Source organism: Artemia franciscana, chromosome 1 (assembly GCF_032884065.1).
Source record: "Artemia franciscana chromosome 1, ASM3288406v1, whole genome shotgun sequence".
NCBI classification, from domain to species: Eukaryota; Metazoa; Arthropoda; class Branchiopoda; order Anostraca; family Artemiidae; genus Artemia; species Artemia franciscana.
Window position 1 is genome coordinate 68495721 of NC_088863.1, and position 25325 is coordinate 68521045.

The following is a 25325-nucleotide window of genomic DNA, read 5'->3' on the forward strand; positions in this document are numbered from 1 at the left end:
CCGGATCTGATGACTTCGGAGGGGGGAGTTGGGAGGGGGAAACCTAAAACTTGGAAAACACTTAGAGTGGAGGGATCGGGATGAAACCTGGTGGGAAAAGTAAGCACAAGTCCTAGATACAAGATTGACATAACCGGAACGGATCCGCTCTCTTTGGGGTATTTTTTTGCTTCTGAAAAATTAGAAAAAATGAGGTATTTTTAACTTACGAACGGGTGATCGGATCTCAATGAAATTTGATATTTAGAAGAATATCGTGTCTCAGAGCTCTTATTTTAAATCCCGAACAGATCCGGTGACACTGGGGGGAGTTGGGAGGGCGGAGCCTAAAATCATGGAAAACGCTTAAATTGGAGGGATCGGGATGAAACTTGGTGGGACAAATAAGCAGAAGTCTTAGATACGTGATTTACATAATTGGAACGGATCCGCTCTATTGGGGGGGGGTTAATTCTGAAAAATTAGAAAAAATGACGTATTTTTAACTTACGAAGGTGTGATCGGATTTTAATGAAACTTCAGATTTGGAAGTACCTTGTTACTCAGATCTCTTATTTTAAATCTCAACCAGATCCTGCGTAATTGGGGGGGGGGGCAGTTGGGGGGACCGGAAATCTTAGAAAATACTTAAAGCGGTTAGATCAGGATGAAACTGGATGGGAAGAATAAAAACCTGTCTAAGACACGTGACTGACATAATCGAACCGGATCTGCTCTCTTTGGTGGCGTTGGGGGGGGGGGGGGTAGTTTTGAAAATTGAGGTATTTGTAACTAACGTAAGGGTGACCAGATCTTAATGAAATTTGATATTTAGAAGGGTCTTGCGCTCTAAAGCTCTGGGGGTTGGGGGGACAACATTGGGGGAGTTGGAGGGGAAACCCGGAATTCTTGGAAAACGTGAAAATTGGGGTATTTTTATTTTACGAATAGGTGATCGGATCTTAATGAAATTTGATATTTAGAAGGAATTCATGTCTCAGATCTCTTATTTCTAATACCGACCAGATCTTTTGACATTGGGAGAAGTTGGAGGGAGAAATCTTGGAAAACAATTGGAGTGGAGGAATATGGATGAAGCTTGGTGGATAGAATAAGCAAATGTCCTTGATACGTGATTGACGGAACTGTACTGGATTCGCTCTCGTTGGGGGAGTTGGGGGGAGGGGTTCCGTGATTTGGCGAGTTTGGTGCTTCTGGACGTGCTAGGACGATGAAAATTGGTAGGCGTGTCAGGGAGCTGCACAAATTGACTTGATAAAGTCGTTTTCCCAGATTCGACCATCTGGGTGGCTAAAGGGAGAGGAAAAATTATAAAAAATTAGGTATTTATAACATACGAGGGGGTGATCGGATCTTAATGAATTTTGATATTTAGAAGGACATCGTGACTCAGAGCTTTATTTTAAATCCTGGCCGGCATTAAGCCTCTTATTTTCCTTTTAAATCAATCTATTGATTCATAGAATTTTGCTAGAGCTCATACCATATGATCTCTTGGCTCTTAGCTCTTCTTGCCTCGTCAAAAGTGCCATATGAGCTCTTAGCTCTTGTTTTTATGAGCATTCACTTCCGGCTTCTAAATGCCAGACGCAAGAATCCTTATTAAAAACTCCGATTGAAAAGTTAACGAAAAATCATGGGAAAAATATAAAGAAACTTCGCATTCTGAATATTATGAAATCACAACGAAATTATCCAAGCAGACAGAATGAATTTTGTTTCTTTGAAATATGCAATCATAGAGAAGGATCTTGGAGTAAGACAGAAATTAGGATAAGGTAATTTACCTTAATTATAACAGATCTGGTCGGTATTAGAAATAAGAGATCTGAGACATGAATTCCTTCTAAATATCAAATTTCATTAAGATCCGATCACCTATTCGTAAAATAAAAATACCCCAATTTTCACGTTTTCCAAGAATTCCGGGTTTCCCCTCCAACTCCCCCAATGTTGTCCCCCCAACCCCCAGAGCTTTAGAGCGCAAGACCCTTCTAAATATCAAATTTCATTAAGATCTGGTCACCCTTACGTTAGTTACAAATACCTCAATTTTCAAAACTACCCCCCCCCCCCCAACGCCACCAAAGAGAGCAGATCCGGTTCGATTATGTCAGTCACGTGAGTAAACATTTTCTATTACTTAGGCTCCCCAAATTGCCTAGCAGACTCTAACAGGTCTTATTACCCATCATCAAAAGAAATCCTGAAGTGAACAAACCCTATTATGGGTTTTATCAGGTTTAACCAGATGTCGTATACCGTTACAAACGCACTATAGTATTACGTAAGACCCAGGTACACGTAATAACGTCTCGAGGGGCTAGTAGCTTTATTAGTATACCCACTATGGCCGACTTTAAATAGATAGAGCATCACTACTCGTATGCTGAACTCACTAAAACGGATATCATTATCCCTTTTTTATGCAATGTAGAGTTCTCGGTTTTTTAATGGAATTTGAATTAACTATAACTCTTGGTAATGGGAAGCCTAATATAAATAAAGAGAACCCTCCAACCACCTCTCAAAAAGCCTAGCAATTTCTTTCCCTTTGATTCTCTTTTAAATAATGATTATCAAAACATTTTTAATTTCGTCGACTGGATTCGTAAGATCCTAACTGAATTTACACTCATAGGAAACAACGATTAATTTATAAGGCTCTCAATGTTTTGCGCCAATCACCGATAAGGTTTAGGATACAGCAGCAATTCTCTTAAAAAAGCTAAAGTAAGTTCATTTCTTAACTAAGCCCTAGTATCTTGGGTTGGTGTAATAAAATAAGAGAGCGATAATTTTTGTTCACTTTAAGCTTCAGCGTCACTCATTACTTCCAGATGAAAAACTTTGTTTTTAAATAACCTTTACGTCGTTTTTATTTCTTTTTGCATGTATGCATTAACCTTTCAAAAACATTCATGTTTAATCAGGTCAATATATATCTTTTTAAATAGGACATTTTGAATAGGTTTTATTTTTTACCTTCCTTAAAGTTTTCCACAAGATTTATGCAACGTTTTACTTGAATAAAGAGTCCGAGAGATATGTTGTCACTGGATCTTTGTTTTGTCCCTGAAATGAAAATAATTAGAAATAAATAATGAGATGCGTACAAGCTATGCAAAAAAGTAAAACAGTTCAAAATAGGGATGAAACCTTTTTATTGACAGTGAATAGATATAAAATTATTTAACTTGATTTTTCGAACACATATATAGTGTTCATCATCAGCAGTAAAACTAAAAGACATGAATAAAAATAAACAAAATTTATACCTAATAAACTAATTACATATAGTTTATTGCTCTTATTTTTTTCTAGAATTAAAGAAGGAAAAATTTTTTAGAATTTTCTGACGATATTCTGGAAACAACAGAAAAGAAAGATATTTTTTGTTCTCTACCATATGTTCCAGGTTTGAGTAAAAAACTTAAAAGAATTTTACAAAATAATGGTTTAAAGGTAGCTTTAAAAGGTAGTAATACTTTGGCTAGTTTTTCAAATTCTGGAAAGGATCGGACTTCCGTAGAGCAACAAAGTGAGGTTTATAAAATCCCATGTACTTGAGGAAGCTCTTTTGTTGGACGTACAAACCAGAATTTAAAAATGAGATTGCTACAACATCATATTTCTATTTTATCATCTTTAAAGCAAAATACCAAACCTGAAGATTTCACGTCGGCCCTCTCGGAAGATATCTTTTATTATCCAAATCATTTTGTTTTGTTTGAAAATGTTTCTTTCATTTCTAGGGACCAAGGTTTAAAACAAATTTTAGGGAAACAATCGAAATTAAAAAAAAAACTTTATTCAAGAATAATTCCATAAACAGAGATACAGGTGAATTTGGATTGTACTCAATTTATGATAATTTACTGAGGTCAAATAACGTAAATATCACCTCACCTAAGACCTATGTCCTCTGTCCACGTAATATGTCAGATAAATCTAATGAACCGGAACCGAAAAGGTCAAAGAGATTGGCTTCCGCTGTTGCATTGAAAAAAATAAGAGCAATAAACTATATGTAATTAGTTTATTAGGTATAAATTTTGTTTATTTTTATTCATGTCTTTTTAGTTTTACTGCTGATGATGAACACTCTATATGTGTTCGAAATATCCAGTTAAATAATTTTATATCTATTCACTGTCAATAAAAAGGTTTCATCCCTATTTTGATCTGTTTTACTTTCATCATGGAAAAGCAGTGTGGTCTTCAAAGTTATCTACTATGCAAAAAAGTGATTTTCCTCGTTTTTCAAGATCAGATGTAAAAATCCTGTGGTATTCTTGTTATTATCAGCTGCAGATTTTTGAACAAATAGAGAACGCACTGCAGCTTCCACGCCATGCATCAGAGCTGTTTTTCAAGATGGGCTGCGCAGAACCTCTTGTTTAAGGTTTTTGATCACAAAAATTCATTGGCTGTTGTAGAATTTGTATTTTAATGGAGGTTTAAGCCTGCTGTTAAGGGTCTTACACAATAACAAATCGATTGGCTCTTTTAAGAATTTTATTTTCTAGCAAGCTTACCAACTTCGGACAATAGTGATGTTTAGCGTCCAAAAATAGCAGAAAACGACATTCTGCTGCTGCAGGATCTCTTTCATTACTCAAATTGAGCACTAGATATTGTGATTTATTTTCAGTTTGGCCACTCATTTTCTGTTTTGTTTCTGTTGTGGGACTTTTCAATCCAATGCCATGTTTTGGGTGGTTTCAGGCTTCTTTTTTAAATGTATGTTATATTTTTTGCAATAGGCTTTCATTATTAAGAATAATCAAAAATAACAGTTACCATTCCTGAAAAGTGTTCAAATTTCGAATGGCAATTTTTGTCTCACTAGGCAGTTTTTTTTTTAAAGAGCGTCTTTAAACTTTCAGTTACTATGGACTACTGTTTGCTCTCTATTAGGTTGCAGTCATTGCAGCAGCCATGATATTACAAAGTTGTACATTCCTCGTGAGAATGTTTAAAAGGTCAAATTAGAGCTTAAATTTAATGTTTTAGTTTAACAGAAACAAATGTTGGCGTCGATTTTACCGCATAAGTTAAACAAAGATCACTCGGTAAGGCTTATGGTGTATATTTAAGAAAATAAAGAAACAAATATTAATATTAGAAAACAATAAATTTTTTCATTGAACTACAGAATGACGTTGAACCTTGAGAAAAATAAATAAGAAAAACAAGTTTTTTTTAAATGAAAGTAAGAAGCAACATTAAAACTTAAAACGAACAGAAATTAATCCGTATATGAAAGGGGTTTTTTCTCCTTAACGCCTCGCTCGTTACGCAAAAGTTTGACTCTTTCTCTAAACTCTATTTTTAAAACAGTAAGAAACTTTAGCGTAAAGAGCGGGGCGTTGAGAAGGAAAAGCCCATTTCATATACGGATTAATTTCTGCTCGTTTTAAGTTTTAATGTTGCTCCTTACTTTCATTTAAAAAAAACTTATTTTTTTTCATTTAATTTCTGGGCGTTTTTGAATTAATTCTTGTTTTGATCTTGGCTCTCCGCACATAAATAATTAAAACGAAATTTGCATATTATTAATTGCAATTAATCGGGAGATTTTGAGAAAAAAGGAGCGAGGGAGGGGGCCTAGTCGCCCTCCAAGTTTTTGATTACTTAAAAAAGCAACTAGAACTTTAAATTTTTTTACAAACGTTTTCATTGGTAAAAAATATACGTAACTTACGAATTAACTTACGCAACGAACGTCTATATTCGTATGTTTTTATTGCGTATATGAGGGGGTTCAACCCTCGTCGATACCTCGCTCTTTACACTAAAGCTTAGATTTTATCCCAATTCCTTAAGAATGACCTCTGAATCACAAAGGCCGTAGAAGAAAAAGTTGAAATTACTAAAAATACTTTAGCGTAAAGAGTGAGGTATAACGAGGAGATAAACCCCTCATATGCGTAATAATTTTTGTTCGTTTTAAGTTTTAATGCTGCTCCTTACTTTCAGTAGAAAAAAAGCTTTTCATAATTATTTGTTTATTGTTTTTTCAAATAACGCTAGAGAATCCTGCGCCCCCTTCATTGAAATTCTCCTCTCCCATGAGAAGTTTCTCCATAGAAATATCCTCCCACGTAACCTACCCCCCTCCTCTCTCCCCCTTAAACCAAAAAATCCCCCTGAAAACGTCTGTACACTTCCCAGTAACCATTACTATAGGTAAACACAGGTCAAAGTTTGTAACTTGCAGCCCCTCCCACGGGGACTGCAGGGGATTGAATCGTCCCTAAAGACATAGTTATTAGGTTTTTCGACTATGATGAACAAAATGGCTATCTCAGAATTTTGATCCGGTGACTTTTGGGAAAAAATGAGCGTGGGAGGGGGCCCAGGTGCCCTCCAATTTTTTTGGTCACTTAAAAAGGGCACTAGAACCTTTAATTCCCTTTCGAATGAGCCCTCTCACGACATTCCAGGACCACTCAGTCGATGCGATCATCCTTGGGAAAAAAACAAAAAAAAAAAACAAAAAAAAACGAACAAATAAACACGCATCCGTGATCTGTCTTCTGGCAAAAAATGCGAAATTCCACATTTTTGTAAATAGGAGCTTGAAACTTCTACAATAAGGTTTTTCTTTAAGATTGTCCCCTTTTAGGGGGTGTTTCTCCCTATTTTCCAAAATGAGGCAAATTTTCTCAGGCTCGTAACTTTCGATGGCTATAACTGATTTGGACGAAAGTTATATATTTAAAATCAGCATTAAAATGCGATTCTTTTGATGTAAAAGTTATTGTTTTGTATATTATTCAATATTTCTCTACAAAATAGCAGACCGACTCTTAATGTTTCCCTACATTGGTAGGATTCTAACAATTAGCACTTTACTGAAAACTGAGCTTACTTGAATTTTTAAGAATTACAATTGTATACTAATAATTATCGAAATTTATACCTAAAAATTATTGAAGCCTTATAAATGGGGGAGACTACTTATGTAGTTTTTCTGGTCCCAACTGGAGATGGTTTCTGTAAATAAAGGGATTTGCTACGACATAGTTCATATGAGGCACTTTTGTGGATAACTCTTGATAACCTCTGTGTCTCACGTAACCTGCGATACGATAATGAATCTTCTCTAATTAATTGGCCCTGGTGGTTAATTTTTATATTAATTTACTAAAAATATTTCAATTTATAGGATCACCTATTTGTCTCCAACTATCCTTGAAACGTACGCTTCATTAAGGTCTTTTGATGTTTCTCATTGTGAAATCCCATCGGCTGCAAACACCGCGTGGCACACAATTCCTAGGCTACGACGATTATATTTGGATGGAAATAAGATCAATTCTATAACCAATGATACCTTTATTGGATTAGACCGTGTTGAAGAACTAAACTTGATTCATCTACCCCTTCAAACTTTCCAGGTAAGCTTCGATTATAAGTCCTGATAGTTTCACTTATAGTTTCACTCACTTTTCCCAGAGTTTTTTTTTATCCACCTTATTAAGTTTAAGCATATTTAAGTTTTTTATATTAAGTATATTAATTTAAGTAAATTAAGTTTAAGCATATTTAGATCGAATACGAGCATCAGAAACTGAATATTTCTCATTGATGTTCCCTGGGCCTGGGCCGCTGGGGTTTTACTCGCTTTTTTGGACGAAACTGTCGATTCTCCAACATAGTTTAAACTGTTTTTTGGTACTTTTATAAGGTAAATTCAAATAACTGTATTGATCCAGATATTGCAGCTGTTGACAACGATTATAAGAACAGGTTGTTTCTTTTCGGAGCTCAGTGTTGAGCTAAATCTATCGCTGTCTTTTTTATGCCAAATTTTTTTTTAAAATCAATCATTTGATTGACTCACCTTTGATAGATCAAAACAGCGATTATTGTCCTAGCTTAATTGGTGGAATACAAGTAAATTTCTATCTGCTTTACTGTGAAAAAACACCCTGAGCCTTAGCGATTCTACTTTTAACATCTTCACTGCTCCCACCGTCTTTACTAATAATATTACCAAGGTAAGTGAAACTGCTAACCTGATCAATCTTTTGCTACCGAACGTTGCCTTTTCATCTTCACTTATTCCTAGCCTTAATGACTTAGTCTTCTTCACATTAATTTTCAAGCCTGTTCTAGCACCATGAACTCGCGAAACCTCTAAAAATTCATTCATTTTGCTCACACTTTCACCTAATATGCTGAAATCATCAGCATAATCTAAGTCCAGGAGCGTTTTCCCTCCCCATTTGATTCCGTGGTCTCCAATTGCCTTTCCTGTGCTCCTTGAGACGAAGTCCATCTAAATGATCCATACAAAGGGGGATAGAACACAACCCTGCTTAACTCCTGATTTAATACAAAACCAGTTGCTAACCTCATTTCCTACCTTAACCGCAGTAGTATTATTCTCATACATAGCACAAATCACTTTAATGTATTTTTCAGGTATACCATATAAGGATAAGACCTTTGCTAACGCTCTTCTATCAACAGAATCGAAAGCTTGCTCATAATTGATAAAACTGAGGACCAAAGGTGTTTGACAACGAAGGGATTTCTCAATTATTAACCTAAGAGTGAAAACTTGGTCGACACATCCTCTACCTTTTCTAAAACCGCACTGTTCTTCCCTTAACACTCTGTCTACAGCATCTCTCAGTCTAAAAAGTGTCATATTACTCAGTAATTTGCTACCTACAGAGACCAGACTAATGCCTCGATAATTATGACACTCACTCTAGTGACCTTTCTTATACAGTGGTTTAACTAAGGTTTTCCTAAAATCATTAGTTACTTCCCCTTTTTCAAAAATCATGTTCATAATCTTCAGTAGGTTATTCCTAACCTAAGAGCCACTATATTTAAAAAACTCATTTATCACACTATCCGCACCTGGAGCCTTATTATTTTTTAATCCTTTTGGTATCGGTCGCTAATTCTTCCTCACTAAACAAATCTTCCTTCATATCCAAGGTATAACATACTTTTTCATTTTCATCTATAACTTTTCCTGCAACTGTAGCTTGGTTTGGCGCATTCTCAAAATGTTCCACCCATCTTTCTTTAACTTTTTCCTTATCACTAATTGTGGCCCTATTTTTATCTTTAACTGGGATTAATAAGGATTGACTACTCCCTTTCACTTTATTAACATGCCAGTGTAATATTTTGCTATTATGCCGTCTACCAGATCCCCAGCAATTTTATCCATGGCTTCCACTTCACATCTGCTTAGTTCATATTTTAATGCTTTCTCCACTTTCTTTACATTCCTTTTGTTTTGATACGACCTATCACTCAGATAATTCTTGTACAGCTCCCTTCTACTCTCTATTAAACTTAAAGCTTTTTCACTAATATTCCTAGTTGCAGTCTTACTACTCTTCCCTAAAAAACCATCATTAACTTCACAAATTGTTGCTCTAAAATTATTCCATATATCTTCCACATTAAATAACGACGAAGACCACACTGCCTTTCCATATCAAACACCAAAAACAAGAAAAACAATAGGGAATTTTTTAAGACAGTGGGAAATAAATTAGAATGAATATTCGGCCCTATGTTTATTCCCACTGTCTTAAAAAATTCCCTGTTGTTCTCCTTGTTTTTGATCTTCCACATTGTCAAATTTTAAACTCTCAAGTTTAGTATTCAACTGTTCCTGGAAGTTTTTTCAAAAAATTTTGATCCTGGAGTCTACCAACATCATAACTTTCCGGGAGGTAGTTACCCTTCCGGAATTTCAGCTTTAAATTAACCTTAGACACTACTAGATGGGGACCTTTACTTTTAAAATCAATAACAGCACTACTATACACCCTAGTATCTTGTTTTGATCCAGCTAGTCTTCGGTTCACAACAACATAATCAATGAAATCTGCTGTCTTACCATCACGTGAATATCATGTCATCTTATGGGTCATTTTGTGACCGAACACCATATTGGTTATAATTAGGTTGTTATACCTACAAAAAGTCTACAGCCATTACTGTTTTCTTTTCCTACACCAAATTTACCAAGGCTAGGATACCATCTATCCCTATTTTTACTAACCTGGGCATTAAAATCTTCTAGCAAAAACACCATATTTCTACCTGGTACCCTGTCTATTTGCTCCTGTAACTGTAAGTTAAGTTCATCTGAGTCACTAGTATCCCCATCAGTTGGTTCAACAGGGGCTTATACTACTATAACTGATACCCTGAACTTTTTAGTCATAAAATGAGCAGTTAGAATTCTATTATTAATACCTTCCAAGCCTAAACAAGACTTAGCAGATTCCATATTCATCATGAGCCCTGCTCCTTGTTAATGTACCCCATCCTTCCTGCCTGAGTACACAAATTCTATGACACCTAATTTCATGCTTCCTACCCCGGGGATGTGAGTTTCAGAAACTCCTAATAAATCCAGTTCAAACCGTCTGAATTCGTCAGTCAAAATGTCGATGCGGTAGTCAATTTTTAACGTTGTAACATTCCAAGTTCTAATTTTCACGCTCTTTAAATCTTTGAAATTATTTTGGCCTCAGGAAAAGCAATGATCCCGGATACCAGTGCAGGACGGGGACCAATATATCTTCTCAAGTCCACCCCGAAGCAATTAAGCCGGCTTAGAACCAGACTGTAAGAAATCCCTGGGACCTCCAGTAAGTTGGAGGCTTTGTGCAATCCTGGGCCATCTTGGGCACAACATGGTTTTCAGCACTTGGCGATGCTCTTCTACCAACAAGAGTCGAAATCCTGCACAGACAGTCCCAAGCCTATTACCTCCGACTCATTATTTATTCATGCCTACAAATTATTATGCTACTACGGGGAGGCGACCTATAGTAGATAAATTAGCTAGGAAGAGGTTTTTCAGCCCGAAAATGCCCGTCAAAATAAGCCAAGCCCAGAAAAATATCCAATAATCAGAATGCCGTGCGAGTACTGTGTTGTTTACTAGGCTATAATTTCCTCAAGGGGCTCCACTCCTCAAGTGAGAAAAGTTGACCGCAAGTTTCCCAGTCTTGCAGGTACCCCGAAAGGGTCAAGGAAGCCCTTTACAGAGGCCTTTGTCCATAAATCTGGATCTTACGCCCTGCCGCAGTTGTCCTCCTATAGAGGATCCTCCCACGATGGTGTTCTGCATCACCATGCAATTTAGCCCATTACTGGGAGAAGGTTTGTAACTTATGTGACGTGTGGACACACCAGTGGGCCCTTTTAAATGTACATTTGAGGGACCTTCTTCCTCCTCGACTTGTATTTATTACCCCAGGAGAGGGTGCCCTAGTTTCTATGGACTCCCAGGGACAAGGTCCTTCTTGGTCTGTGCCTTCTCTACATATCTGCATTCCCCTATCTGTTGTCCTCTACTAAAACCTAGCATGATTATCTAATAATTAACTAACTAATGCAACTAATAAATAGTTGCAGTAAAATGCAACTCTACTTTTAATTTAGACTATAAAGTAAAGGATAAAGATAACACATACAAGCTCTGTTGTCCTCTACTAAAACCTAGCATGCAAACTAATCATTAACTAACTAATGCAACTAATTAAGAGTTGTAATAAATTGCAACTTTCCTTTTAATTTATACCCTAAAATAAAGAAAAAAGAAAACTCAAAAAAGCTCTATTGTCCTTTACGAAAACCTAGCATGTTAACTAATAAATAGCCAATTTGGTCTGATTGAAACACCTCACAAGCCACATCTTATTAAAAAAAACACCCCTTGGAGAATTTAAATTAAGAAGAATACTTATTAGAAACAATGCTAGTAATACAGAAGTAGACCTAAATAGCGAATTTGGCCTGTTTGAAACATCCCACAAGCCACACCTTATAGAAAACACCTTTGAGAATTTAAATTAAGAAAAATACTTATTAGAAACAATGCTAATAATACAGAAGTAGACCAAAATAGCCAATTTGGCCTGTTTGAAACATCTCACAAGCAACGCCTTATAGAAAACACCTTAGAGAATTTAAATTAAGAAGAATAGTTATAAGAAATAATGCTAGTAATACAGAAGTAGACCTAAATTGCCAATTTGGCCTGTTTGAAACATCTCACATGCCAAACCTTATAGAAAATACCTTAACGAATTTAAATTAAGAAGAATACTTATTAGAAACAATGCTAGTAATACAGAAGAAGACCTAAATAGCCAATTTGGATTGTTTGAAACATCTAACAAGCCACCCCATGAATAAATTAGTTACAATTCAATAATTGCGGTTCTTCACGCTTTATCCTATGATTCAAATAAAAAACACAAAATTACATATTTAAATTTTTTATAAAAGTAAAAATTTGAAGTTTTTTATTGCAAATTCAGGTAAGATGTTTCCATAAAAAAAAATATTCAATAAGATATATCTTCAGATTGTTTCTGAAATTATATCAATTTGGTATTTAAGTAATATTCTTTTTAAGAGTGTATTCATTTTTTTCCTAACAGAATTGCAATCTTCTCTGTTGACCGTGAACTATTCTGACTGAGCAATTTGAACTATTCTGAATAGGAATTTGGATTTGTATTTTCATTTTCATTTTATTGAATTTTGACTAAAATTTGAATTTTGATTTTTTTTTTCAAGTCCTGAGTTCTCTACAAAAAACGTTTATAATAAAAAGCCGGCAGTGCTCTAGAAAATCTCTATTCAATATCTACTCCCTACTTTCTTCCAACACTCTCTGAAAGCATTAGCTTGGTAACCCAAGTCGTTACCAAAGTATATTAGCTTCACTATTTGATAGCCTGAAAACACAGTGGCTTTTGATTTACCTTATTACTTAGGCCTACTTGTGGAAATATTTTAAGTCTAATAGGATATCATAGTAAAATTGTGCATGACAAGATAAAATTACGCATGACAAGGAAAAAATCTACATAGTCCCCCACCATCCGTCATTATGATTACCGCTGATTCCAACTTTGCCCTCGCTTTTTCGACGAGAACATGAAAATTTTAGACTAATTCCCAAATTGGTTCTTGTGGCACAGTAAATATGTTATTTCGTCGGCCCGGATAGAATCATTGTCTTTCAATTTATCTCTGTTCCCTCCCTAATTTATTATATGAAACCTACTTCTTGCCCTCTAACACCATCAGAGACTTTTAACTTTCCGTGTGCGTGGTGTTTCCAGAGTATTCCCTTTGCGGACTCTGGAACTCTTGACCCAGACAACGATCCCTAGGGTCTAATATTTGATCAGACAACCAAGAACAACCATCGTTACATTTTCCACTGAAACTATATGTGGAATATGAGTAATTTACACTATTTAAAGTCTTTCCCCTTGGGCTATAAGGGTGATGGGGACACTAGGGAATACTTACTTCTGATGAAACATTTTAATTTTGCCAGTTGAAAAATTTTAGAACCAAAAGTATTAAGAAAGGAAAACAAAATAAAAAGGGTAATTAATCGAGAGCTTAAATTTCTATAAGATAACTTGTAAGATTTTTGAAATTTGGGGAAAAAACTGTTAAATTACAAATGAAAGTAAGGAGTAACTTTGAAGGTATATATATGTTATATATATATATATATATATATATATATATATATATATATATATATATATATATATATATATATATATTAGTTTTAAGATTAATAGCTGATAGTAAGCAAAAATTTAATTTTTCATAACCAGGCGAATGCAGCCCAATTATACCAAATATTTTGGATTGTAGTATGTAGTTAGTAGATTTATTGTATTTCACTAGGACATCTATGTTTTACCAAAAATAATGTAGTTTTGGTATGTGGTCAACCCCAACACTTGCTTCTTCTTATTCTGAGTCGTGATACTTTAGTCGTTATATCAAGACCTATCAACAGACTGTAATTGTTCTCTAAAACCAATTAAACAAACTGTGAACCTACTAGCTAGTTTCTATGTCACTTTTACCTGGAGTGAAGCAAAAACTCCTTGGCTTAGTTCATACGGTGAAAAAAAATAAGTTTTGAACTGAAAGTAAGGCAATGCTTAAAAACGGTCAGAAATTAAGTAAAAAAAAAACAACAACAAGTTTTTTCAACTGAAAGTAAGGAGTAACACTAAAATTTCAAACGAACAGAAATTATTACGTATATGAGGGGCGTTGCTTTCCCCTCAATACCTGGCTCTCCTTGCTCAAGCTGTTTGGTACTTTTAAAAAAGCTTCTTATTGTTCTAGTCAAACGACCCTTGTGTTTCAGGAGTCGTTCTTAAAGAACTAGGGCAAAAATTTGAACCTTATCGTAAAAAGCATTGCACTGAGGTGGGGTCAACCCTCTCAGATGCATAATAATTTATGTTCATTTTAAGTTTTAATGTTATGCCTTACTTTCAGTTGAAACAACTTGTCTTTCTTTATTTAATTTCTCATCTTTCTCCAAATAACACCAATAATCCGTCTCCTCTCTACGAAAAATTTCCCCATGTAAAGATCGTATGGACACTTCAACCGTGGCGAATTTTTACCCCTGGAAAATTACCCTTCACATCTCAACATGTAAAATTGAGCCGGCAAAGAGAAAGTATTGTTGGTTGTTTTCCAATTTGGTGAGTAGGTAAACGAAATATTTGCATTTGGTTTTGATGCAACTATAATATCCGTGGTTTTTCTGCCTTGCTATTTTCGTATCTTGATTTCGCAGGGTGATTTTTTACGGTCTTCGTAGGTTAATTTCTTTCTTTTTTTTTTGTTGACGTTATGGCAATTGAAAACAATGTTCGAAATAAAAATTGTTTCCAGTAAAATGTAAATTATGTTCTGGTCTTTAGATCTAGATGCAGTTTTAGGAGGGATAAAGAGTGGTACTTGCCTTGAGTGCAGAAATCTTAGGTGTGCAAAATTTCGAAATAATAACCCAACTGTTATGATCATTCTGTTGTTTTCGAAATTTTATTCGCATTAAAATAAAGTACAGGGTGCTTTTGTCAGTAAGTATAAGCAAAGTGAATCCAAATTTTTATTTTTTCCAATATCTTTATCTCCATTCCTTGAAAATAAAGTAAGCAGACTGAATTTAAGCAATTCTAAATTGAATTTAAACAAAAAGTAAGGAAATTGGGTAGTTGTATATTATATGGTACACACTCTAAAAGCGAAGTTGGGTTAATCCTGACGAAATGTACAAAAACATGTTGAAAATACAATATTTCAGTAAACAAAATTTTGAAAACTGCAACAAAAAATTATAAACAACAAGTAGAACAATAGGGAATTTGTTTTATTTATGACAGTGGGGCGCAACTTTAAATGAGAATTTTGACCCTATATCCAAGGGCCATCCTCAGCAAAACAAATGAAAACACGAATATAAAAGAACTCACATTAAAATACAATCTTTAAAACTAAAATATTTCAAAAATTGTGTAGGTTGTACTTCCGTGAAGATTTATTTTAATATGAGTTATTTTATATTCATTTTTTTTCTTCATCGGTTTTGCTGAGGACGGCCCTTGGATATAGGTTCGAAATATTCATTTAAAGGGGCGTAACACTGTCTTATATAAAACATTTCCCTATTGTTCTGTTTGTTGTTTCTGAATGAACGGCAGTGTGATCTTCGTCGCTTTTTACAAAGATTTATGGTAGGGGCCACTCAAAACGCATTATATTCTATGCCTAACCTAACCCACTCAAAATACCATTTCTATATATAAAATATTTAATAAATATATATATTAAACGTAGATATCAACTGAAATTAAGCTAATTTTTCTTCAAATACTGACAGGTATAAACCAGTTATTGTCTGATCTCTAAATCCAAATTATCGAGTGTGTACCATATAATACACTAGTACAGTAAATTGAATTAAAGATTTAGAAGTAATCAACAGGGGCGGGATAATTTTGATGAGGCTAATGTAAGAAAAGTCAGTCTTTAACAATGGAAAATTTTGTCAATAAATTAAAATTTGGCCGAAAAGTTTCGGGGGGACAGGGGGGAGTACTAATCAAGATTTTGCCCCAGGCACAAAAGAGACCAGAACCACCTCTGTTTAGCTGACTGCACGCTTTCAACAACTTGGTTAAGTTTTCTTTTCGTTTTTCTTTTTTGTATAGTGTCTGTTGTGTTTTCCCAATGTGCTTTGTTTTGGATAGTTAACTTCTTGTAAACAATATAAATATAAGATAAAATATAAAACAAAACAAACATAAATATAAAACAAATAAAAAAATTAAACCATCTGTTTTGTTTTGAATAGTTATCTTTTTGTTTTGTTTGTTTCTGTTGACAAAGGCTTCCGAATATTAAGCCGAAATATCCATACTCATGATTTTATTTATGTATTAAAAAGTCTTAGTTTATTTTTCATTACCTTAGTAAAGAAAGTTTACCCGTCTTTAATATATGGTCATTATAATTGAAAACTGGTTTCATATAATGTCTTTCGATTTAGTTCAAATCCCCCACAAAACTTCAAGAAATTTTCAACTTAGTGCAGGTATTTCCTAAAACATTGCAGATATACCCTTTGATAACCTAGATACACCTGGTATCGTATGATTTATTCGAACAAATCCTGAAAGTTTCAATTTAATAACCTTAGCCAGTCAATATATACTGCGTGTACGTGCTTTTAACAACCGGGATGCACAAAGTGTCCTTTTATTTAATTTGACATAGTCATGAGAATTTCCTGAAAGTTTCATCTTAAATCCGTTTGTGCCTGGGGCAAAATCTTGATTAGTACTCCCCCCTGTTCCCCCAAAATTTTTCGGCCAAATTTTAACCAAATGTTCATTTATTGACAAAATTTTCCATTGTTAAAGACTGACTTTTCTTACTTTAGCCTCATCAAAATTATCTCGCCCCAGTTGATTACTTCTAAATCTTTAATTCAATTTACTGTACTAGTGTATTATATGGTACACACTCGATAATTTGGATCTACAGATCAGAAAATAGCTGGTTTATACGTGTCAGTTTTTGAAGAAAAATTAGCTTAATTTCAGTTGAAATCTACGTTTAATATATATTTTTATTAAATATTTTATATATAGAAATGGTATTTTGAGTGGGTTAGGTTAGGCATAGAATATAATGTGTTTTGAGTGGCCCCTACCATAAATCTTTGTAAAAAGCGACGAAGATCACACTGCCGTTCATTCAGAAACAACAAACAGAACAATAGGGAAATGTTTTATATAAGACAGTGTTACGCCCCTTTAAATGAATATTTCGAACCTATATCCAAGGGCTGACCTCAGCATAACCGATGAAGAAAAAAAATGAATATAAAAGAACTCACATTAAAATAAAATCTTCACGGAAGTACAATCAGGATAATCTTTAAAATATTTTAGTTTTAAAGATTGTATTTTAATGTGAGTTCTTTTATATTCGTGTTTTTATTTGTTTTGCTGAGGATGGCCCTTGGATATAGGGTCAAAATTCTCATTTAAAGTTGCGCCCCACTGTCATAAATAAAACAAATTCCCTATTGTTCTACTTGTTGTTTATAATTTTTTGTTGCAGTTTTCAAAATTTTGTTTACTGAAATATTGTATTTTCAACATGTTTTTGTACATTTCGTCAGGATTAACCCAACTTCACTTGTGGAGTGTGTACCATATAATATACAACTACCCAATTTCCTGACTTTTTGTTTAAATTCAATTTAGAATTACTTAAATTCAGTCTGCTTACTTTATTTTCAAGGAATGGTGATAAAGATACGGGAAAAAATGAAAATTCGGATCCAATTTTCTTATACTTACTGACAAAAGCGCCCTGTACTTTATTTTAATGCGAATAAAATTTCGAAAACAACAAAATGATTATAACAGTTGGGTTATTATTTCGAAATTTTGCACACCGAAAATTTCTGCACTCAAGGCAAGTACAACTCTTTATCCCCCCCTAAAACTGCCTCTAGATCTAAAGACCAGAACGTAATTTACATTTTACTGGAAACAATGTCTATTTCGAACAGTATGTTTTCATTTGCCATAACGTCAACAAAAAAAAAGAAAGAAATTACCCTACAAAGACCGTAAAAAATCACCCTGCGAAATTAAGATACGAAAATAGCATCGCAGAAAAACCACGGATATTGTAGTTGCATCAAAACTAGATACAAATATTTCGTTTACCTACTCACCAAATTGGAAAACAACCAATAATACTTTCTCTTTGCCGGCTCAATTCTAGATTTTGAGATGTGAAAGGTAATTTTCCAGGGGTAAAATTTCGCCACGGTTGAACTGTCCATAAGATCTTTCCATTGGGAAATTTTTCGTAGAAGGGAGACGGATTATCGGTATTATTTAGAGAAAGATGAGAAATTAAATAAAGAAAGACAAGTTGTTTCAACTGAAAGTAAGGCATAACATTAAAACTTAAAATGAACAGTAATTATTATGCATCTGAGAGGGTTGACCCCACCTCAGTGCAATGCTCTTTACGATAAGGTTCAAATTTTTGCCCTACTTCTTTAAGAGCGACTCCTGAAACGCAAGGGCCGTTTAACTAGAACAAAATGAAGCTTTTTAAAAGTACCAAACAGCTTGAGCAAGGAGAGCGAGGTATTGAGGGGAAGGCAACTCCCCTCATATACGTAATGATTTCTGTTCGTTTGAAGTTTTAGTGTTACTCCTTACTTTCAGTTGAAAAAACTTGTTGTTGTTTTTTTTACTTAATCTCTGACCGTTTTTAAGCATTGTCTTACTTTCAGTTCAATACTTTTTTTTTCACCGTATGAACTAAGCCAAGGAGTTTTTGCTTCACTCCAGGTAAAAGTGACATAGAAAGTAGCTAGTAGGTTCACAGTTTATTTAATAAGTTTCAGAGAACAATTACAGTCTGTTGATAGGCCCTGATATAGCGACTAAAGTATCACGACTCAGAATAAGAAGAAGCAAGCGTTGGTGTTGACATGCCACAACTACATTATTTTTGGTAAAATATAGATGTCCTAGTAAAATACAATAAATCTACACACTACATACTACAATACAAAATATTTGGTATAATTGGGCTGCATTCGCCTGGTTATGAAACACTACATTATTGCTTACTACCAGCTATTGATCTTAAAACTAATATATATATATATATATATATATATATATATATATATATATATATATATATATATATATATATATATATATATATATATATATATATATATATATATATATATATTTCCATCTGGAAGTGTCCCCTTGACACTCTTTTCTATGTAAAATATAAGACTACATTCGCATGGTCGATGGAATTAAGGTAGGAAAAGTGGAGAGGGGGTATAATGAGCACCACATCCCTTCCAATCAGCTGAAATTGTATTAATAATATTATCAAAGATACATCAGATAAAGCTTTTGTTGATTGGAAAGTTTAAATATTCATATTTTGTATAACATTTGAGTTACAGTAAAACTTATAAAAAAATTAACAAGTTAAATATAATTCAAATATTAAGCAGTAACATAAATAAATCAAATAAAAGAGACCAAAAACATTTTTAAATATTTGAGAAAAAAGCTGCTTTTCATATTAAAGTGAAGAGTTATATTAAAATGTTCATGGTAATGAGTCATGATTAAGTGTATCTCGTACTGATGGTAAAAAAAACATCTTTGATAACACAAGACATGAAAAAATTAGTTTTATGGGGATTATAAAAATTTAAAATTATTAAACTTGAGGCTACTCATAAGAAATTATGTGCCGGGAGACGTTTCCCTGACTTTCAAAAAATGTGGCAGAACACCCCAAAAAGGTAAGTGATCTTGACAAAAATTATGCCGCGAAATACCCTAGAGAGATGAAAAATCTGTCACTTTATTCGAGAAGAGTAATTTCAAAACCATGATCGATCCTATATATCAGATGAAGGCTCATTCTAACAGAAACTAGACCTACGTTGCCTGAGCAACGTGAAGTGTTGCGGCAACCTTTATCCGGCTTCGTCGAATAAAGTGTTGCGAGACCAACACTTTGGTTTTGTTTCTTTGCTATCGGTTAAACGCTGAAGTTGTCAGCCTATCGAAACTTTTAAAACATTATGTTCAAAGAAGGACGAAATCAATAATCACATGATCAAAGGCTATTCCTCAGCGTTGAAAAAACAACAATAATAAATTGACTAAATTGACTAAATTGACTTTGCAGTCAATTGAACTTTATCCTTTTCAGTCGTAGACATCGTGACGGATCAAGACTTGGAACAATATCGTATATAATCTAGTTCGTATTATAAAGCTATCCGTAACTTTTTGGATAATTCGAAAAAGTTACGTGCCACGCCAGGCACGTGTTCTGGCGTGGGAATTCTTTGTCCAAGGGGCACGGGTTCAATCCCAGTTGTGACCAGTTATTTAGTTTTGGACGGGGGTCAGTGGCATGACTCTGTAAGCTCAGCCAGAGTCGACCCAGCTCTAAATGGGTACCTGGAGAAATCTGGGGAAGGTAAGCAGGAAGGGTGTGTGAAAAACACAGGATGTTTGGCCTCCGACCCCTCATTGCACTCCCTGGCTGAAGGGCCATGAAACGGAGATCAGCACCGCTGGTTTGGACCTTAAGGGTCTAGCGCCGTCTTACTTACTTACTTACTTACTACTCTTGAGGTTTCATAGATACACCTTTTTAACAACGTTGATACACATAGTGTCTCTCAACATTCCCTAAAAATTAATATTTATACCCTTACCCGTCCATTATATACTTCACAAGCTACCGTTCTTTATTATGCAGCATATGCTTAAACAAATGCCGATTGGTAATATTCACTCCTCTTGCCCCAGGGTCTGTGGGGGGTATGTTGTCCCTATTTCCTTTGTAACTATTAGGCTTGGAGATTACAGGACATCCAAATAGAAAGTGATAGACTTCAAAGAAGACTATGCATTTTTAAGTTTGGCTGTATTGGTATGATGCCTGAAATTGAACGTAAAAATTCGGTATCTCTAATTCACTTAAGGGACATTTATATTGGTTCTTAATGTCAAAATAGGCCCAAATTTGTTCCTTCTTTAATCAGCTTGCAACTTACTTTGCATGTACACCAGGTTATATGAGCCTAATAAAGTCAAAGACAATATTTTGACAAAAAAAAATTGTGTAGCATCAATTCATGACACCCAAAATGGCCGAAAAAGTCTTCACTGGATAGGTACAAAACTTGTCTTATTCTAACAATTTAGTTCTGAAATAGCAAAAATATCAGCAATTAGCCAATAACAGAGCTATGTTCATTAAAACTGAGAGATGTTATTTAACCTGAAAAACAGTTTTTCACAGAAAAACAAAAAGCAATATTAAAATGAACTTCTTAATGTGACATCGAAGTGCTCATTTCCTATAACCAACACGCTCGATCCTCAGGTAAATATGAATTACTTAGTGCCTAACCCCTTGGCTAGCAGTCCATGAAAGGACGTTGACTTATTTAAATGAATGACTGATTTTTCCACTTCATTTATCTATCTGTCGATTAAGCCAAAACTTAGTATTTTTCATACACTTCAGTTGGTTCATTTATTTCAAATGTACTTACGCTTCCATTAACTTAGGGAAGGATAAAGGAAACTTTTACATCAATTCCTCCCTAAAACAGGAAAATGAATGGTTTTCCCTTAGGATTTTTTGTTAGTACGAATAACTCAATAAAAGGTTCAAAGACAAATAAGATATAAAAATAGAACTGTCAAAAAATCAAAATGATTTACTAATTGACTAATAAGCGAGTTTTTTAGTTGCACAATACACTAAAAGAGGCAGGGGGTAACTGAAAGCAAATCAACGAGAAAAAGTTTTGACTGGTCTATTCGGGTGCATTTCAACAGATGCATTTCAATCCAATTTAGAAAGGAGGCACGGAGAAGCTTAAACAACATTGATAAACAACAAAACCAGCCTTGCTTTTCTTTGTAAGAATGTAATCTCTTAGGAGATATTTCCTGGAACAATAGGGGATCTATGGCCCCGCAGTACTCATACTATAGGCTTATTGCAAGAATTCCTCAAAATGAAGAAATAATAGAAACCAATTTCAATTTCCATTCACCCTCCCCCTCCCTCTCCAAAAAAATCCTTCTATTTTTATCGCGAGGTTCATGGAAAGCTATGGGCGTAAAATACATTTTTTGTGGTTCATGTACACTCCTCTTCCTCCTAATATTGGCAAAGATTCACAAGATTCCCTGTGTATTACCTGATGCACTCTTCATAGATTGCTCTTCATATTGTTGTCAAAGCTCAAAAATGAAATTTTAAAGTTAATGTGTGCATTTTGAATTGACTACGCGCATCTTTAAAAGTGAATGCGCTGCCACACAGCATAACTCCATCTGAAACTGGGAAACTGAATATACACTAAATTTTAGAAAATCCTGTTTTCAATAACTTTAAATTGATTGGATATCTCAAAATTTTCATCAACAACTTTTTGCTTCTATGGGGCAAAATAGTAGCTTTTTCCCCACGACATGGCATTAAAGGCCACTCTTCCGAGGTTCAACCTTTTCTGCCACAAGAACAGAGCACATGAAGCTTTAACTGTGTTGCTGAGCAACACTTTAGTTTTGTCCCGTTTTTTTTTTGTTTTTTTTTTTGTTTTTCCAGTGCTGCCGATGTTGGCTTATTCCTGGAAACTGGTAAGGGTCTAACCTGTGCGGTTTTTACGGAAAGTGTGGACCTCAGGCCGGATTGATGAATATGGCATTGAATTTAGGAAAGCTCCGCAGATCTCTTGCCTGGGGCCAAAAAGGATGGTTTTTGCTTGTCCACGAGCCAGAGCCTATGGTGTGCGAAGTGAAGTGGAGCTATGTAGCCTATGTCAGAGAGGAGTATCTGAAATTGTGCAGCCAAACTTTTGTTTCATCGAACCATGTTTCTGCTTTCGAGTGGAAAGCTCCGTTCTAGCAGGCAAGCAGGCAGGCATCAGTTTCAAATTGAAGATGGACTAAAATCTATAAGTGTTAAATATATGTGGCAGTTACCCGGCCCCACAGCCAATATATCTTCTTTGAGTGATAAAAAGAAAAATTTACAGAAGCAGAAAAACAGCATTTTCCCACAGGTCCGAAAGTGCTGCCGTGATTTTGGCTGGGTTTATCATTTGTTTTTTCGGACTTGGGATTGAGGTGGAGAAATGTTATCAGATGTGCCTCTTAAACTTTAAAAGTTCTCTCATTGCTACAGAAATTGGAGCTTATCCTTTGCCCATTTCTAAGTGGTGACGTTAGAAAGTTGGCCTACGGCAAAAAAAAATCAAATTTGAACTAAGACAGATAGAATTTTTTTTTGACGGCAATCGATAGCTCTTGATGAGCTGATTAAAGTATATCTCATCCATTTTTTGGTACAAAAATTCCTTTATGAGATATACTAGTTTGAAACTTCCAAGGGGTTGACAACTTGAGTTGTAGGGTACACACTGAAACCAAAAATAAGCCGATACCAATTGTGAGACATGTAAGGGAGTTGTAAGGAAAGGTCAGCTATTAGCTCATAACCATCTTCGGCAGTGAGGGGTTTGCAAATTTTGCCATTTGGTGTACCTATTATTTGTTTCCTGTGTATTTGATGCTAAGACCGAGTTGGTTCCATTGCTAAGACATGTAGGGGACTTGTAAGTAATAATCGTCTGTTAGGCTACAATCATCTTTAGTGAAGAGGGGTTTATAAATTTTGCTAGTTGGTGTAGCCCACCCATACTCACTGTAACCTAGAATTATGTGTTTACGAAACAGGTACAAACGATAACGTAAAACAACGTGGCAGTTTCGTAATAATTAATAGACTGTCATCTATGGTATTTTGGTCCTGAACAGTTACGGATAGCTTTATAATACCAACTAGATTATATAAGATATTGTTACAAGTCTTGATCCGGCACATAATTTCTTATGAGTAACCTCAAGTGTGATGAATTACTCAAGCACATTTTTGTAATCCCCATTAAAGGCTAATTTTTTCATGTCTTGTGTTATCATAGATCGTTTTTTTACCATCAGTACGAGATACACTTTACTCATGACTCATTACCACGGACATTTTAATATAACTCTTCACTTTGCTATGAAAAGCATCTTTTTTCTCAAATATTTAAAAAATTTTTTGTCTCTTTTATTTGATTTATTTGTGTTATTGCTTAATATTTGAATTATATTTTACTTGTTAATTTTTTTATATAAGTTTTACTGTAACTCAAATGTTATACAAAATATGAATATTTAAACTTTCCAGTCAACATTAGCTTAATCTGATGAATCTTTAATAATATTATTAATAAAATTTCATCTGAATGGAAGGGATGTGGCGCTCATTATACCCCATCTCCATTTTTCCTACCTTAATACCAGTAAGCATGTGAATGTAGTCTTGTATTTTACACAGAAAAGATTGTCAAGGGGACACTTCCAGGTGGAAAGGGAAGGATTTGCCGCATGAATTGAAAATATACAAAAATTCATATATTATAGGGATGGAGCCATCATGATCTCAGATCTGTAGACATCTTCGGATATGAATGAATTTTAGGCTTCATTTTTATTTAAAGAATTTTTTGATTTTATGGTTCGATGTTATTTGATATCAAACGAAGTAGTTTTCTAAAAAATTGGTTTATTGTTTTGAAAATAATGTGAAAATCATATATCAATACAACTTGATTTATTTCCTAGATTTGTACCTTTTTGAGAGTCTGCAGTTTTAAAGTAGATCAGTGGAAATAAAGTTTGAGTTTACTTGCTAAGGATCGATATAGGCATATTTTTCTTTCAAAATTTTTAACTGTTAATGTCCTTTCATATAGTATTCTTACCGCAAAAGTTCCAAACCCTTCGGAGAACAAAAATATTCGGTACACTATAGGGTATAACGAATCAATACCACCTGTTTTTTTTTTAAATATTGTTTTACTCTTGGTTTCGTATTGTCCAGTATAAATACACAATAAATTGTTTGTCAGTTGGGGAGGAAACAAATTTGAGCCCATTTTAGGGTTCTACAATTCAAAGAGCAATTGTTTCAAATAGCTCTGGCTTTCATTCAGACCTACATCTTGTTTATATGCCTTGTAAGATGCAAAATCATACAAAACAAATTTTGGTCCATTTACTAGTGTCACAGACCAATGTAGCGAAAATTTAATGCAGATATTAAATTTTTATAATATGGATGCAGATTTTACTTCAGTTTACCTTTCTTCCTGGTCCCAATCTAGTGTCAAGCTAGTAGAGTCAAGCTAGCCCCCTAATACCCCCCTGAAATCGTAAAAATTATCCCCCAAGCTGATCTTAAAATACAGTAAATACATTATTTTGGTAACTTAAGTGCACATGGATTATTTCGTTCTATGTCACTACTCCAGTGGTAATAGA

The 25325-nt window shown here is 34.5% G+C and overlaps 1 protein-coding gene across 1 annotated transcript in view; it reads left to right on the top strand.

The window, feature by feature from the left end:
* The window catches only part of LOC136033263 (chaoptin-like), a 167918-nt gene that overhangs the window by 107479 nt on the left and 35114 nt on the right, over positions 1 to 25325 (top strand). The window contains exon 8 of the mRNA XM_065714019.1: positions 7175 to 7406. Coding sequence (XP_065570091.1) covers positions 7175 to 7406 — 232 coding nt within the window. The remainder of the gene's footprint in view (positions 1 to 7174; positions 7407 to 25325) is intronic.